This window comes from Balaenoptera acutorostrata, chromosome 9 (assembly GCF_949987535.1).
Source record: "Balaenoptera acutorostrata chromosome 9, mBalAcu1.1, whole genome shotgun sequence".
Lineage (NCBI taxonomy): Eukaryota > Metazoa > Chordata > Mammalia > Artiodactyla > Balaenopteridae > Balaenoptera > Balaenoptera acutorostrata.
This window is the reverse complement of record NC_080072.1, coordinates 45506100-45521720: the sequence shown is the minus strand read 5'-3', so window position 1 is coordinate 45521720 and position 15621 is coordinate 45506100. Positions and strand designations below refer to the sequence as shown.

Genomic DNA, 15621 nt, shown 5'->3' with positions numbered 1-15621 from the left:
GCTTCTCTCTAACTGTGGCACGGGATCCAGAGCACACGGGCTCTGTAGGTGTGGCACATGGGCTCAGTAGTTGTGGCACATGGCCTCTCTAGTTGTGGCGCGCGGGCTTAGTTGCCCCACAGCATGTGGGATCTTAGTTCCCCGGCCTGGGATCAAACCCACATTCCCTGCACTGGAAGGCGGATTCTTAACCACTGGACCACCAGGAAGTCCCAAAGGTGAATATTTTATAATAGTATTGTCATGAAACAACAACAAAACTCAGAGATGCAAAGGAAAGATAGTCATTAAAAAATTTTAACTTGTGCATAGCAAAATATAAATATAAATAAAGTTAAAAGACAAAATATCAGCTAGAAGAATATTTGCAACAAATATGACAAATGGCTAATTTCCTTAATATAAAAGAGCTCTTATAAATCAATAAGTAAAAAATGAACAATCCAACAGAAGAATGTTTAAAGATTGGCACTTCATAAAAAATGAATTACAAATTGCCAGTAAACGTCCGAAAAGATGTTCTACTTTACCCATCACTAAAGAACTGCAAATGTAAGAAACTGCCATCTTTACTCTCAGATTAGCAAGACTTATAGGGAAATAAGAACTCATTTAAATTTTGTAGAATATGAATTAATGTAAACTTCTTTGAAGGCAATAGGGCAATATATATCAAAATTACACACGGAGTGCTACATAACATGAGCTGTTCTGGTCAAAACTGCAAATATTAAGTTGGTAAATGCCAAGAGTCTACTTTATTACTCTCAGTTTCTAGTTGAGAGCAAAGAGGTTCAGAGAGGTCTTACATGGAGAAAGCGACAGAGCTTGGATCTCAAAACAGGTCAGTCTGGCTCCAAAGTCACATCACAGTAACTAAAGATCTTCTTTTTAACTCCATTAAAACATAGTCATGGTGAAAACCTCCCTTCACATTTACAAAATACATTTAACATTATTACTAATAGTTCCAGTTATAGTGGTGAACATTATCACTAGCTCTTAAATTGTATCATATGACTTTGACTATAGGGCTTTATTTATTTATTTAATTGGAGTATAATTGCTTTACATTGTTGTGTTAGTTTCTGCTGCAGAACAAAGTGAATCAGCTGTATGTAAACATGTATCCCCATATCCCCTCCCTCTTGATCCTCCGTCCCACCCCCCCATCCCACCCCTCTAGGTCACCACAGAGCACAGAGCTGAGCTCCCTGTGCTATACAGCACCTTCCCACTAGCTATCTATTTTACACATGGTGCTGTATTTATGTCAACGCTACTCTCTCAGTTGACTATAGGGCTTTTTAAAAGTCACTTAAAACATAGAAATGTTTCACAAAGGGTCTTAAAATGTAAAAGAGGAAAGAAATACCTTAAGTGTTACCATGAACATTTTAAAATACACTTTTTATCTTGGAATAATTTTAGATTTGCAGAAAAGTTGCTAACACAGAACGGAGAGTACACATATACCCCTTCCAGCTTCCCCCATGATTAACATCTTACATTACCATTGTACATTTGTCAAAACTAAGAAACTGACATTGGAACATTAGTAATCAAACTAGAGACTATATTTGGATTTCACCAGGTTTTCCATTAATGTTCTCTTTCTGTTTCAGGATCCCATAGAGGGTACCACACTGTATTTAGTTGTGATGTCTCCCCAGTCTCCTCTTGTCTGTGGCAGTTTCTCAGTCTTTCATTGTTTTTCTCGAGCTTAACTGTCTTGAGAAATACTAGCCAGATATCCTGTAGAGTGTTCCCCAATCTGGGTTTTTCTGATGTTTTTGTCATGCTTTGACTGGGGTTATATTATGAATATTTTAAAGTGAAAGGAAAAAGAAAAATAATCCAAAAAAAAGTTATAAAGTAAACAGTCCTAGCACTTTTTTTTACATGAATCTCATGTAAAAAATGTCATTAGTTCAAGAAAAATTTATTAAGCACCTACTATGTGCCAGGCACTGTTCTAGGCACAGAAGATACATTAAGGAAACTAGTCTAGAGTGAATGGTCATGAAAGGCCTCTTTGAGGAACTGACATTTGAGAGGCCCAAATAACAAGATGGAACTAGATAAGGGCAAAGATTTGGGGGAAGAACATTTTAGGGAAAGGGAATAACAAGCCAAAGTCTCTGTAGCAGAGGTAAGCCTGATGTATATTAAAAGCTTCAATAAAAGCAGAGTGGCTGGGTCATTGGTGTAAGACGAAGAGGGTAGGTGAGATGAACAAGGCAGACAGGGCTGGATTACATTGGCTTTTATAGGCCATGGCAAGGAATATGGATTTTATGCTGAGATGGGAATTCTTTGAAAGTTTCAACTAAGAGAAAGACATAATCTGATATATTTTTAAAAGATCATTCTGGATGCTGTGTGGAGTAGAAATTGTTGGGGGATAAAGTAGAAATTAGGAGCCAGGAGGTAGGAGACAAATGCAGTAGTCCAGGCAAGAAAAGATGGTGATTGGAATGAGATGGGCAGCAGTAGATATGAAGAGAAGTGGTTGGATTGGGATATATTTCAGAGGAGGAAGCAATAGCACATAGTAATGAATTGAATGTAAGATGGGGATTCTCAGGTTTTTGGCTTGATAGGCTGAGGATGGTGTAATCTGTTGAGGTGGGGAGAACTGACAGAGCAAATGTTGCAGGAGGTATAGGTGGGAGAGACTTGGAAATCAAATGTTTTATTTAGGTCAAGTTAAATCTGAGATATTTTGAGTTATCGAAAAGGTAGATGGATATATGAGTTTGGAGCCCATGGGAGAAGTCAGGGCTGGAGACATAAAACCTATACATAAAATAAACAAACATAAATATGTAATATCAGTAACTTTATTTACTAGGAAGAGTAGCCATACATCCCTGTTTGTTCATTTATTTATTAATCAATTCATGCATTCATATACTTATTCCACAAATGTTTATTGTATACCTACCAACATATCAGGCTCTAGTACAGTCATGCCAATGGCATCTAAAGAGAAGAGTGTGCAGCCAGAGAAGGTGGGTCATGGGAAGAAAATACTAAAACTTTTTAAAATATTGATTTTTATCTAAAAACAGAAAAAAGTCTTTCAAATATTTAATATATAGATCGACACTGCCATCTCACTACTAATGAGTGAAAAGTGTGAGTTAGGCATCATGGAGAATAATTTGGAGATTTCTTCATTTTCTTTGTTTTAATATATTGTGATTTCTTCCAGTTTATGTGTGCTGGGTTAAGTAGATTTACCAATTACATTATTATTTAATTAAATTAACCCCCACGAAAATGGAAGTTGCTAAAAAAGATTTCTGGAAAGAAAACATGAGTTGGAGATAATAAAGCAGGCCTAAGCAAAAAGATGACGATAGAGATGACACATCTGCTGCTTGCATGAGCTCTACAGAAGCCATCTTATTAACTAGTGGGCATGACATTTTGAAATCAGAGATTTGGAAATATTTCCATTATGTGATTTTGATGCAAAATGACATATGTGTGCTAACCAAGGCTGGGACTACAGTGAGGCAAGTGAGGCATTCACCTCGCGCACGAAATTTAAGGGGATGCCCCAAACTCAGCAATCAAGATAAATATCTAAATGCAATATTTTAAAAAGTCAAAATTAATGCAAAAATCTATGATAAAAAAATACCAAATTTTAAATAAAGACAAGATCAGTACTCTAAAAAAAAAACCTTATACACGTACACTAGAACTTGAAGACAGAATTTTGCTACTTGTTAAAAGAAATCTTCCAGGCAATGCATTCCAAAGAGTTTTGAAAATATATAACAATGCAACTTCTTCTGGCTGACATCAGGAAAGATAGAAAGTTACTAGCTGAATTTCAACAAAAACTTTTCATGGTTGGTGGACGGAGGTGATAAAAATGGATACTTGCATTAGAAGAGCAGCCAAAGATGTACTTCTTCCATTAGGATCTAAATATCTTTGTGAGTTATCTTTTTCAGCTTATGACAGCCGTTAAAACAAAGTACAGAAATAACCTGAACGTTGAATCACACATTTTAATAACCGTTTCATAAAGTATTACAGATTTTTAAAACCACTGAAACCTAGTCAATCATATTGCTTTCACTAAATATTTTTAGCAAGAATAACAAGGATTTTTTAAAAGACAATTAATATAGAAAATAACTCTTACAGTTACTTTAAATGTTTATTTCATCTTCATCCTTTTTACGCTTTAAAAATCCTTTATGTCATACACAACAGGACGTGTATATAACTTCCATCAGTATACAGACTTTTTTTTTTGTAATAGGGAAGTGCAATCAAAAAAAGTTTGGAGAGCACAGGTACAGGTAGTTAATGCCGTGGGTGTTAGGAACGTGGCAGGATTATATTATCTCAGCGTGCTGTAGAATCGCTGTACCACAGAAGTCTTCATGAAGGACACCGCACCAGGTTTTCATAAACGGAGGTTTGAGCAATGAGCAGGATTTGGAAAAATAACTATTGCAAAATTTGTTGCCTATAAAACAGAGCACAGTGCTTACTGCCAGAGGAGATTAAAGTACTCTAAAAACACTTTTAAAAGAAGATCCTAGGTCCAAACTGCAGCCCTGCTCTCTGAAGCTATCTCAGCCCCAGACTTGAACTTGTCGGAGAAGGAAGTTCCCCGAAATGGCCCAGGAGAGTGCCGCTCTGAAGGAGGGGGACTGGAAGGAGAGTGATACCACTTTTCCGAGCCATGGGCTGTCCCCTCCCCTAGCAGGAGGCCAGCCGTGAGGTCCCTTGAGCCGTGCCCTCGGGAGGGTGGGGAGAGGGGAAAAGAAAACGCAGTCCTTTCTGGCTGGGACCGTGTCTGAGTGCAGAGGCCGGGGTGGGGGTGGGGGGGTCTGTGAGGAGGAGATGAGTTCAGGTGCTTTTCTAACGGGGAGGGAGAGCAGTGTTGGTAGTAGGGCCAGAGGAGCGGCTTTAGGCTCGAGTCTCTTCCTGGTGGGCAGGGAGTCCGAAGAGCCCAGGACGGCATGGAGGACCCTTAGGCCTGGTCCTTTCCCTGACGGCAGAGGGAGTCCCGAGATGGACAGTCCAGAAACCCCCTCCGAAAAGCATTTACTTGGCCGCTCAACTAATTTTATACATCCCGAGGCTAAGAGCTGAGGTAATTAGATGAGAGCGACAGCTGTCTCGGCACCTTGGGCGCCAGGCACCTGGCTTGGAGCCCGACGGGCCGAATTCTCGCGAGAACGGCAGCCGCCATTTTTCCATTGATTGCAGTGGGCTGGGGGAGGGGCCGACAACGAAGGAGACGGCGGCGGCGGCGACGGCGGCGGCGACGACGACGGCGGATCCTTGGGTCGGTGTCTGCGCGCTGGTGTCTGAGGCCCAGGCTGAGGCCTCCTCGGTAGCCGGAGCGCAGGCGGTGGAGAGGATGACGGCCGCTGCCGTTTTCTCCTGAGCTAGAGCCGCCGCTACCCTCCCCCTCCCCCGGCAGGGCGGAGAGGAGCGGCCGGAGTCTGAGCGATGGTGCCCGGCGAGGAGAACCAACTGGTCCCGAAGGAGGTGAGGGGCCAGCGGAGGAGGCTAGGCCCGAGGCCTGCGGCCGCTCTAGGCAGCGCAGGCCGGGGCGAGGGGCCGGCCCGCCTGTGGGGGAAGGAGGTGTTGGGGGTGCATGGTGGGTGCGGCGAGCAATTGGGAGACCGGACTGGGTCTAGGGGACCGGGGAGCGGAGACCTCTCCCCTTGGGTTTGTGGGGCTGGACAAATAAAGGAGCAGACTGGAAGGAATCGGGTCGTGCTTTCGGGGAGAAGGTGGCTTCTCAAGTAGTTATTTAACACGTTGAGCCAAGGTAGAGAGGTGATTTCAAAGAAAACATTCTGCAACACTGGCTGACCGGCACGACAGAGTGACGGTGCTGCTTCTGGTTTTGACAGTGGCAGTGTATATAGCTTTCAGGGCTTGTGAAATCTACACCCAACTTGAGCTTTGTGGGAGGGCAGTTAACTGCTACGACTTTTTTGAACAACTGTTTCTTACTTGGTAGTACTATGGGCCTGCCTAAATGGGGCCTCCCAATGATCGGTGAAAAGTAGTAAATGTGACTTTCACGTAAAGGTAAGAGATAGCGAAGCATTACAATATGGAGAGCTGAATTACTTTTTGTAGTTGGGTTGTGTACGCCAGTTTGGGTGACTTCTTAAATTCTTAAAAGCAGTGATATGAGAAGGCTTGACTTCTGGCTTCTCTTGAATAGTAGGAGAGGATTAATGGTAGAATCCAGCACTGGCCAGGGAATTTCAATATATTAATAGTATCTTTGTTGGCTTTATAAATATCTTCAAGGGTATCCAAACGTGTATTTTTAACTGGTTGATCATCAGGCGAATGCTTTGGATTTTTAGTTCTCATATACCTTAAATAGAGGCAAGTGTCTGTTGAAATTAGCTATGTTGGATCTTGATATTTTTGAGTGATGTTCTTAACAATTCTTAATTCTTTTTTTTTTTTTTTGCCTTTTTTGGTTGCTTTGTAGCAATTTGTTGCTACTTGACCAAGCTCCAACACTGCAAAAGTGTTATTGGAGTTGGGTATGTATGATATGAATATTTTCCCAACATTTTCAGATGATTGTTTTGCAAGGACGTTTTTTTTTAAACTAAGTTATCATGTGTCAGTATTTATTCATCAAGCACCACCAACTCTGCAAAGCAGATAAACAGATGAATTAATCAGAATTCTTGCCGTGGGAGCTTTTAAGACTACTAAGGAAGGTAACACTAGTATTCATTGAACTCCAAGTAGGGACTAGGTACTTTTCTACAAAAGTAACTCTCATGCAGGGATGGAAGTGATAGGTGCTATGAGAGATATAAAAATGAATTTTCTTTTAGAGCTACATAGTGCTGGTTTTCATTCCTATGAAAAGCAAAGTTAGTCCTTTCTTAATTTAATTTAATTTATTTAAATTAATTAATTAATTTATGGCTACATTGGGTCTTCATTGCTGCGTGCAGGCTTTCTCTAGTTGTGGTGAGCGGGGGCTACTCTTCCTTGCGGTGCGCGGGCTTCTCATTGTGGTGGCTTCTCTTGTTGCAGAGCATGGGCTCTAGGCGCTCGGGCTTAGTAGTTGTGGCTCGCGGGCTCTAGAGCTCAGGCTCAGTAGTTGTGGCGCACGGGCTTAGTTGCTCTGCGGCATGTGGGATCTTCCAGGACCAGGGCTTGAACCCATGTCCCCTGCATTGGCAGGCGGATTCTTAACCACTGCGCCACTAGGGAAGTCCCCTTTCTTAATTTTTTGACCATTAGAAAATATAATATAGGTGGAACTTTGCTTTAAGAAAGCCCAATATTAGGTTTATTTCCCTAATAATTTGATTTATAGAAAACATGATATAAATAAACACTTTCACAGGAACATACCTGCAATGCTGCTTTTTCCTTTTGGATTTTAAAGATTAAACGCCTCTCCTTTAAGACTAACTCCCTTACCTGAGGCTTCAAACTCATCCCGACTTCCAACATTTTTTTTTTTTCCCTACTCTTTCTGGACCACATGCCTTTATTTTCTGTTCCCTAGACTCATCTTCAGTCTTTCCTTTTTCCCTGACTCCTTTTTTGATTCCTGGAAACATGCACAGTACTCTAAATAAAATCTCAAAAGTCTGTCACTTTTTTAGCTAGCTAAGTAATTCATTCTTTTTTGATGGCCATACTCCTCTTCTTGAATTCTTCTTGCCTGCTTCTCTTCCTTGAATTTTCTTTTGCATTTGATACTTAAAAAAAATTCCTTGATTTTAGTAATACTGTACTTTTGGGCCGTTTTCCCCTGCCTGTTTGTCCTGTCTGACCACTCATTTAGTCAATGTCTTTCTCTTTCTTCCTGTGTCCTTAATTATCACTTTCGTCTCATCTTTGTCATCCCCTGTCTGGTCTTTTTAAGTAGGAGTAGAATTATATAGTGCTAAAGCTGAGAGAACACATAGTGATCATTTAGTAACTTATACCCCTTCACTTCTATAGATGAGGAAATGAGGGCCAGAAGATTGAAAGTGACTTGTTCAGGGTCACATAATGCGTAAATAAATGACAGAGCTAGGACTAGAACTCACATCCCCTTGATTATACTCTATTTTACACATCCCTTCATGGAACCTAGAGGCTCCGTAAAAATAGTTTGTAACTCTCTAAGTCCATTTACTATGTGAAAATAAATTACAGAATTTTAAAATGTCTTACTTCTGTTCTAATGGCTTATTACCAACAATTTGGCGGGCTTTTTTTTAGAGAACCTCTGACACTTACTAGATTTAGATATTGGTTAAATGTGTGCATCCATGTGTGTGCAGTTGTTGAACGAATAATATGTTATTCTGGTCCCTGAAGCTCAAGGACAAATGTACCTTAGAGGACTGCTGAAGAAGGCAGCTTAGTGTCATGCAGGGTTTGGCAAACTAGTCCCTGGGCCAAATTCAGCCCACAGCCTGTTTTGTTTGGCCCATGAGTTAAGAATGATTTTTACATTTTCAAATTGTTGAAAAAAAATCAAAATAATAAAAATAATCTGTGACACATGGAAGTATATGAAATTTAGATTTCAGTATGCATAACTAAAGCTTTATTGGAACACAGCGATGCCCATTTATTTACTATTATCTATGGCTGTAGCAGAGTTGAGTAGTTGATACAGATGCTGTATGCAGGATAAATCTGGAACTATTTAGCTTGGTGTTCAATGCCTAGTACACTTTGATTCTGGCCACACTCTGCCCTTTCAGCTTATCTCTTCTTCCTCAAAACAAGTTTTTAATGCAGCCAAACAGGTTTTTCTCTAACTTGCTTTTCACTTCTATTTGTGCTACCTCTTCTTTCCTACTTCTGCCCACTGATTCAGAACATTCATACACATCTTTCCCTCAGTACCTCATATCTCATTTATTCTAAAAAGCCTTTTCTGACCATTTAACCTTAAGGATTTCTCCTTCTTAGAAGACTTTTATATATGAATAGAATTCATTTGGCAATTAATAAATAGTGCTTTGTGACATCTATTATGATCTCAAACTGTATTTTATTATTATTCATTATGGATTTCTTGACAGCAGAGATCTTTGTGTGTGTCTGTCTCTTTCTCTCTCTCCCTCTCTCTCTTTTTTTTTTTGGTATGTATTATACGTCTAAGACAGTGTCCTTTCTGAAGGACACTGATCTTCAGTAATATTCATTGATGTGGTTACAGGGTTGCAAGGAAACTTAGAGTTCTAACCAATTTCCCCTGCTTGGATATTTTCCACAACATCCTTGGCAAGGTGTTTTCCAGCCTTTGCTTGAATACCTTCATGACATCTCTGGTAACATCTTTGTCTTAGAAGAGATCTGTTGTTTTAAGTTTTTGAGTTGAGAGAAGTCTAGATCTCTATAGCTGCCATCTTTTTTTGATAGTTGCCTCTGAACAACAGAGAAATCTTAAATCATTTTGCATAGGACAGCTTTTTCTCATTGTTGAAGAGGGGGGAGGGGAGCAGGACTGAGCATCCTCAGTTCTTTGTTTCTCAGTTACTTTCTTTTAGACATAATCCAGTGTTTTTAATATTTCGCCTAATTGTTGTACCCAGAGGAGAGCAAAGTGAGTGTGGTCTGTTCTTTGTGGTAAACAACAAAGCATTTCACCTCACTTTTTCACTCTACTATATGTCTTTGAATTGTTTTATATTGATGTTGACTTTGAGATCTCTTTTAATGTCCTTCCACTTTTATTTATTGCATCATTGTTTTTATTATTCTGTTTCCTTATAAGGATTTGTGACATTAATATTTGTTGTGTACTCACTGTACATTACTGTACACTGCCATATAGGGAATATTTAGAAAAAGTTATTTTTTCCTCAAGTATTTTATAGTATAATTAAGGATAAAAGGTACATATTACTAATAGTTTTAAGATAATACTTTCACTGCAATACTTAAAGTGGCGTCCAAGGAGTATATAAATGTAGAAAGGATAGAAAAATGAAAGAAAAAGAATATGTAGTTCCGTATCTCAGTGGATTTTTTTCTGCCTCTCTTTTCCATGTAATAAATACTACTTCTATCTGGAACTAATGATGATAGTAATAACCAAAATTTATTGAGCATTTATTATATGTCACATACTGTTGTATGTGCTTTGTGTGTATTAACTCATTTGAACTTCACAATGACCTCATAACTATATCAGGGCCGTTGATATTGAGAGCCCTCAAAACATTAAAACAACTTGTTTTTCATCTCTATTGTCTGTTTTTTTAAAAAATAAATTCCATTAATAAATATTATGGAACATGTCAAATGAGTATTCTTTTAATTTGTATGGCTTCAACCTTTGATTGTAATTTACACATTTATATCTACAGCCCTGACCTCTCTTCTAGTTTCAGATTTCCGCCTGCGTACTGGATATCTCTTCTTGGTTGTACTCTAGGACCTACAGATTAAATATGTGTAATACCAACCTCATTTCTCTTTCCTCTCTTCTCATGTCCTCCTCCCAGCATAGTTCTTTCTTTGTATTCTCTTGTTCAGTTAGTGTCATCATCATCTGTTTATTTGCTTAAGTTGGAACATTTTTTGACTCCTCCTTTTTCCTTTTTCTCATATATAGTTAAATCATCACTTGGAAAATATCTCTTGTATCCTTACCTTTCTCTTCGTGGCTCTGCCTCTATTTTCTCATTCAAATGTAGCCCTTTTAAATGGTCTGTGTTCTTCTAGGCTCTTTTCTTTCATAACTGTCCTCACCACAACAGCCATTACTTTCTAAAACACATGACATTATGACTTACCTGTTTTAACGTTTATAATTATTACCCTATGATTGCAAATTGAATACTAGGTAATATTAATAAACACTATGCACCAGACACTGTGCTAAACAATTTACACACTTACTTAATATCTATAAAGCCGTTTAAGGCATCTCTTATCTTTCATTATGTGTTTTATAGATAGATAGAAAGAAAGTAAGGCTTAAAGAGTAAGTAACTTGGGCTTCCCTGGTGGCGCAGTGGTTAAGAATCCGCCTGCCAATGCAGGGGACACGGGTTCGAGCCCTGGTCCGGGAGGATCCCACATGCCGCGGAGCAACTAAGCCCGTGCGTCACAACTACTGAGCCTGCACTCTAGAGCCCGCATGCCACAACTACTGAGCCCACGTGCCACAACTACTGAAGCCCGCCTGCCTGGAGCCCGTGCTCCACAACAAGAGAAGCCACCACAATGAGAAGCCCGTGCACCGCAACGAAGAGTAGCCCCTGCTTGCCACATCTAGAGAAAGCCCACACACAGCAGTAAAGACCCAACACAGCCAAAAAAAAAAAAAAAAGAGTAACTTTTTCAAAGTTGTATAGCTGTTTGTTTCTAAGTCATTGTGGCCTTAACCAGTAGGAAAGTCCTTCATAATGTAGCCTCAATTGATTTGTTTCTTAAAATTAATTTTTGTCCAAGTTATACATGCACATATTGAAAAGAGTTGAATAACTCCACTCTGCAGATTTCTCCCTCCCCTTCATTTTGGGCTCTCTGGAGGCAGCCACTTGCTACTCATTCTTTTGATATTTATCTCCATATTTCAAAATAGTATGCCTGTAGTTTTCCCTCGTGATTTTTTTCAGTTGAACGGGTTGTCTACGGACTTCCCGCAATGGAAGATTCAGTTTAGCACTATCCTCAAACACAGACACACTTCTCAATTCTGCCCAATCCTTCCAATATTGTCATATTGCAAGTTGTTTGGATACATCAAGTTTCAAAGTTTATATCAATGTGACTGTATTCATAGTTGAGCCATGTAGTTTATTGTGATGATTTTCCCTTCTGTACAGCGTTTTGTTTTCCATGAGTTAATATTTTCTAAAAATTTGCTTTTACTTTGTTTTCTATGTATTTATCATTAATTTAGCCAAGTGGTTCTCAATTGGGGGCAACCCAGAGGATATTGGCTATGTTGGGTAGGTGAGGGAGGACAGGAGTGCGCTACTGATATCTAGCGAGCGGAAGCCAGCTATGCTGCCAAGCATCATCCTACACTGCACTGGACCGCCTCCCACAACAAACAATTATGTGGTCCAAAATGTCAATAAAAGCTCTGATTTAGTCCAAACTCTCAAGTGTATGAGTCTTCTCCTTATTATGTTCAAACTACCAATTTTTTGATGAATTTCCTTGAATTGCAGCTGCTGTCTTAGATTTACCTTTACAATCATCTTAGTAGTTTCCGTCAGGTCTCTCTTGTATTAGAGCTCCTGGTTCTATATCTGATGTCTTCATCTTTCTTTGTGTTCTCATTTTGGAGGACCACTTTCAATAGCTTTCTGGATGGGCTATAATTTTTTCAAGACTTCACATGTCTGAAAATGTTTCTACCCTCTTGCTTTATAGATAGTTTGGCTGGGCGGAGAATTCTCGGTCAGAAATAATTTTCTCTCAGAATTTTGAATACATTGCTCCATTGCCATATTATTTTCAGTGTTGCTGTTGAAACGTCAGATGCCTAGAAGATTTTTTTTTTTAATTAATTTATTTTTGGCTGTTCTGGGTCTTCGTTGCTGTGCACGGGCTTTCTCTGGTTGCCGCGAGCAGGGCCTGCTCTTCGTTGCGGTGCACGGGCTTGTCATTGCCATGGCTTCTCTCTGCCATGGCTTCTCTCATTGCGGAACACGGGGTCTAGGTGCGTGGGTTTCAGTAGTTGCAGCACGCGGGCTCAGTAGTTGTGGCGCACAGGCTTAGTTGCTCTGCGGCATGTGGGATCTTCCCGGACCAGGGATCGAACTCGTGTCCCCTGCATTGGCAGGCGGATTCTTAACCACTGCACCACCAGGGAAGTCCCTGCCTAGAAGATTTTGAATCTTATTTTTCCTCTCTGGAAGCTTGGAGAACCTTTTCCCCTAGAGTTCGGAAATTGCTGTATTATGTGTACAGGTCTGTTTTTCTCCACTTCTGCTGGGTTCAGGGTAGTCTTATTCAATCTGAAATTTGTCTCATCAGTTCTGGGAAATTTCCTTAAGTCATTTCTTTTGTTTCTTTACCTTCGTTTTCTCTGTTCTCTCTCTTGAATTCCTATTATTTAGGTAATGGGTCTACTGTCTTGGTGTCTCTAATTTTCTTCTGTGTTTACATCTATTTTCCATTTCTTTTCCTTTTTCCTCTGCTTTCTGGGAGATTTTTCTCAATTTTATCTTCTAATTCTTCTACTAAGGTTTTATTTCTGTTATCATGTTTATAATTTCCAAGTACTCTTTTTTTTTTCTCTGAAAAAGTTTCAGTATATCTTGATAATCCTGTTTTTGATATCCTGTTTTTGTTTTATGGATGCAGTGTCTTACCTCTCTTAGGGAATTATTGATACTTTTCTCCTCTGCATATTCTCTCTTTTCTCCAAATTTCCTTTTTCTGTTTGTTTGCTTTGGGCTTTGTCTTTCATATTAGATGCTTTTTTTGGGTGTCTGGTATTCCTTGGAACTCAATGCTTATTTAGAAGAGGGGCCTTAAAAAGCTGAATGGAAGCTCTGCCAGTGGGTAATTATGGTTTTCCTTGTACTTTGGATATGTGTGGATAATTTCCTTGTAGACTCCCAGTGACATGTTTTCCTCTTGTGCTGAATTGATTTCCCCGAAAAGATTTCTGATCTTTTGCTTGGAGAGAACAAGCTTGGGAGCTGAGTAGGAAATGGGGATGTGGGTTTCATCATAAAGTACATGAATACCCTTTCATTTAATTCTCCAGTTTTCAATGTGGCAGCCCTCACATTTGATTGCACCTGGCATCCTCTAGTCCAGAGATACCTTGTTTTATGCTCGCCTGAGATTGCTTCGTCTTTTCAGGGGGGGTCAAAGAGTAAAAGAGAGAGGATCTGGGAGTTCTGACTGCTTCTTTTTTTTTTTTAGATTTTTTTTTTTTTTAGAAATTCACGTTCTTTTATTTATTTATTTATGACTGTGTTGAGTCTTCGTTTCTGTGCGAGGGCTTTCTCTAGTTGCGGCAAGTGGGGACCACTCTTCATCGCGGTGCGCGGGCCTCTCACCATCGCGGCCTCTCACCATCGCGGCCTCTCTTGTTGCGGAGCACAGGCTCCAGACGCGCAGGCTCAGTAGTTGTGGCTCACGGGCCCAGTTGCTCCGTGGCATGTGGGATCTTCCCAGACCAGGGCTCGAACCCGTGTCCCCTGCATTGGCAGGCAGATTCTCAACCACTGCGCTACCAGGGAAGCCCCTGACTGCTTCTTAAGCAGACTTAAATCTCTTATTCTAGCTTGGACTTCACTCTTGCTCCCAGAGTATCTGAAACTGCTAGTTCCTGAGCCTTTTTGGGTTTTTTTCTCTTTTTTCTTTTTAATTTTTTATAGGAAGCTTGAGAAAAGAATACACAGAGTTCCCATATACCTGTCACCAAGCTTCTCCTCATGGTAACATCTTTTATAACCATAGAACACTTATCAAAAGTAAGAAATTAACTTTAGTACAATACTATACTACAGAATTTATTCAGACTTGACCAGTTTTCCGCTAATGTTTCTTTTTATTCCAAGATCCAAATTCAGAGTCCCACAATGAATTTTGTTGTCATGTCTCCTTAGTTTCCTCTTATCTGTGACAATTTCTCAGACTTTTCTTCTCTTTCATGACCTTGACATTTTGAACAGCACTAGTCAGTTTTGCAGAATCGCCCCCAATTTGGGTGTGTCTGATATTTTCTCATGATTAGATTGAGGTTATTAAAGAGAAGGCTATCACAGAAGTGATATGTCCTCTGCGCATCATTTGGTGGGGTGGGGGACAAGATGCTGATGTGTCCTACTGTGATGTTAACCTTTGATCACTTGGTTCAGGTGATTCTGCTACGTTTCTCCACTGTAAAGTTACTATTTTCCTCTTTAATAATTACTAACTACTTTGAGACCATGCAGATATCCTGTTTCTGCTTAAACTTCTGCCCACTAGTTTTAGCATCCATTTATAGATCTTGTTACTGTTGCATTCTAATAGTGATTTTCTGTTTCCCTCATTATTTCTATATTTATTAATTGGAATTCTTTTGTGAGGAAAAGTTGTCCCTTCTCCCACATTTATTTACTTAATTATTTATTTATGTCAGTATAGACTTAAGATATTTATTTTATTCTTTCGATTAGAACCCCAAAACTATTGTTATTTATTTTGTTGCTCAAATTGTTCCAGTCTTGGCCAGGGGGAGCTCTTTCTGGTTGGCATCTGTGCTTATCCTTGCCTTTTGAGCACTTCTGTACTTTGTGGCACCACATAACGCTTCAACCCATCTTATACTTGCCCTGCCCCAACCCTGCAATCAACCACTTCTCCAGAGAGTTTATGTGCTATAAGCCAGGTGTCTTTGTTTTTCATCTAGGCTAATGTAGGTTTCAACCTTCTTAGGTGTAATAGTCACTACCACTTGTTCTGCTTTCTAGCTCCTAAAATTGTCTTTGTTTTTCATCTAGGCTAATGTAGGTTTCAACCTTCTCAGATGTAACAGTCACTACCACTTGTTTTGCTTTCTAGCTTCTAAAATTGTGTTTTGGTTTCCTATGGATTTATGCTCTTTAAAAAATTTCTTTATTCTTGTTTCAGAGAGATTTTGGGAAGCTTTTGAGCTAAATGCTTGTATTC

The 15621-nt window shown here is 39.7% G+C and overlaps 1 protein-coding gene across 5 annotated transcripts in view; it reads left to right on the top strand.

Moving 5' to 3' along the window:
- The first annotated feature begins 5231 nt into the window (after positions 1 to 5231).
- Positions 5232 to 15621, top strand: part of USP47 (ubiquitin specific peptidase 47) — a 124091-nt gene continuing 113701 nt past the window's right edge. For 4 of the 5 annotated variants that reach the window (XM_007174922.3, XM_007174920.3, XM_007174924.3 and 1 more), the window contains exon 1: positions 5233 to 5529. In XM_007174922.3, the coding sequence (XP_007174984.1) occupies positions 5491 to 5529 (39 nt within the window). In that variant the 5' untranslated portion in view covers positions 5233 to 5490. Of the gene's footprint in view, positions 5530 to 15621 lie in introns of all 5 variants that reach the window. The other variant, XM_057552305.1, reaches the window with a different exon arrangement.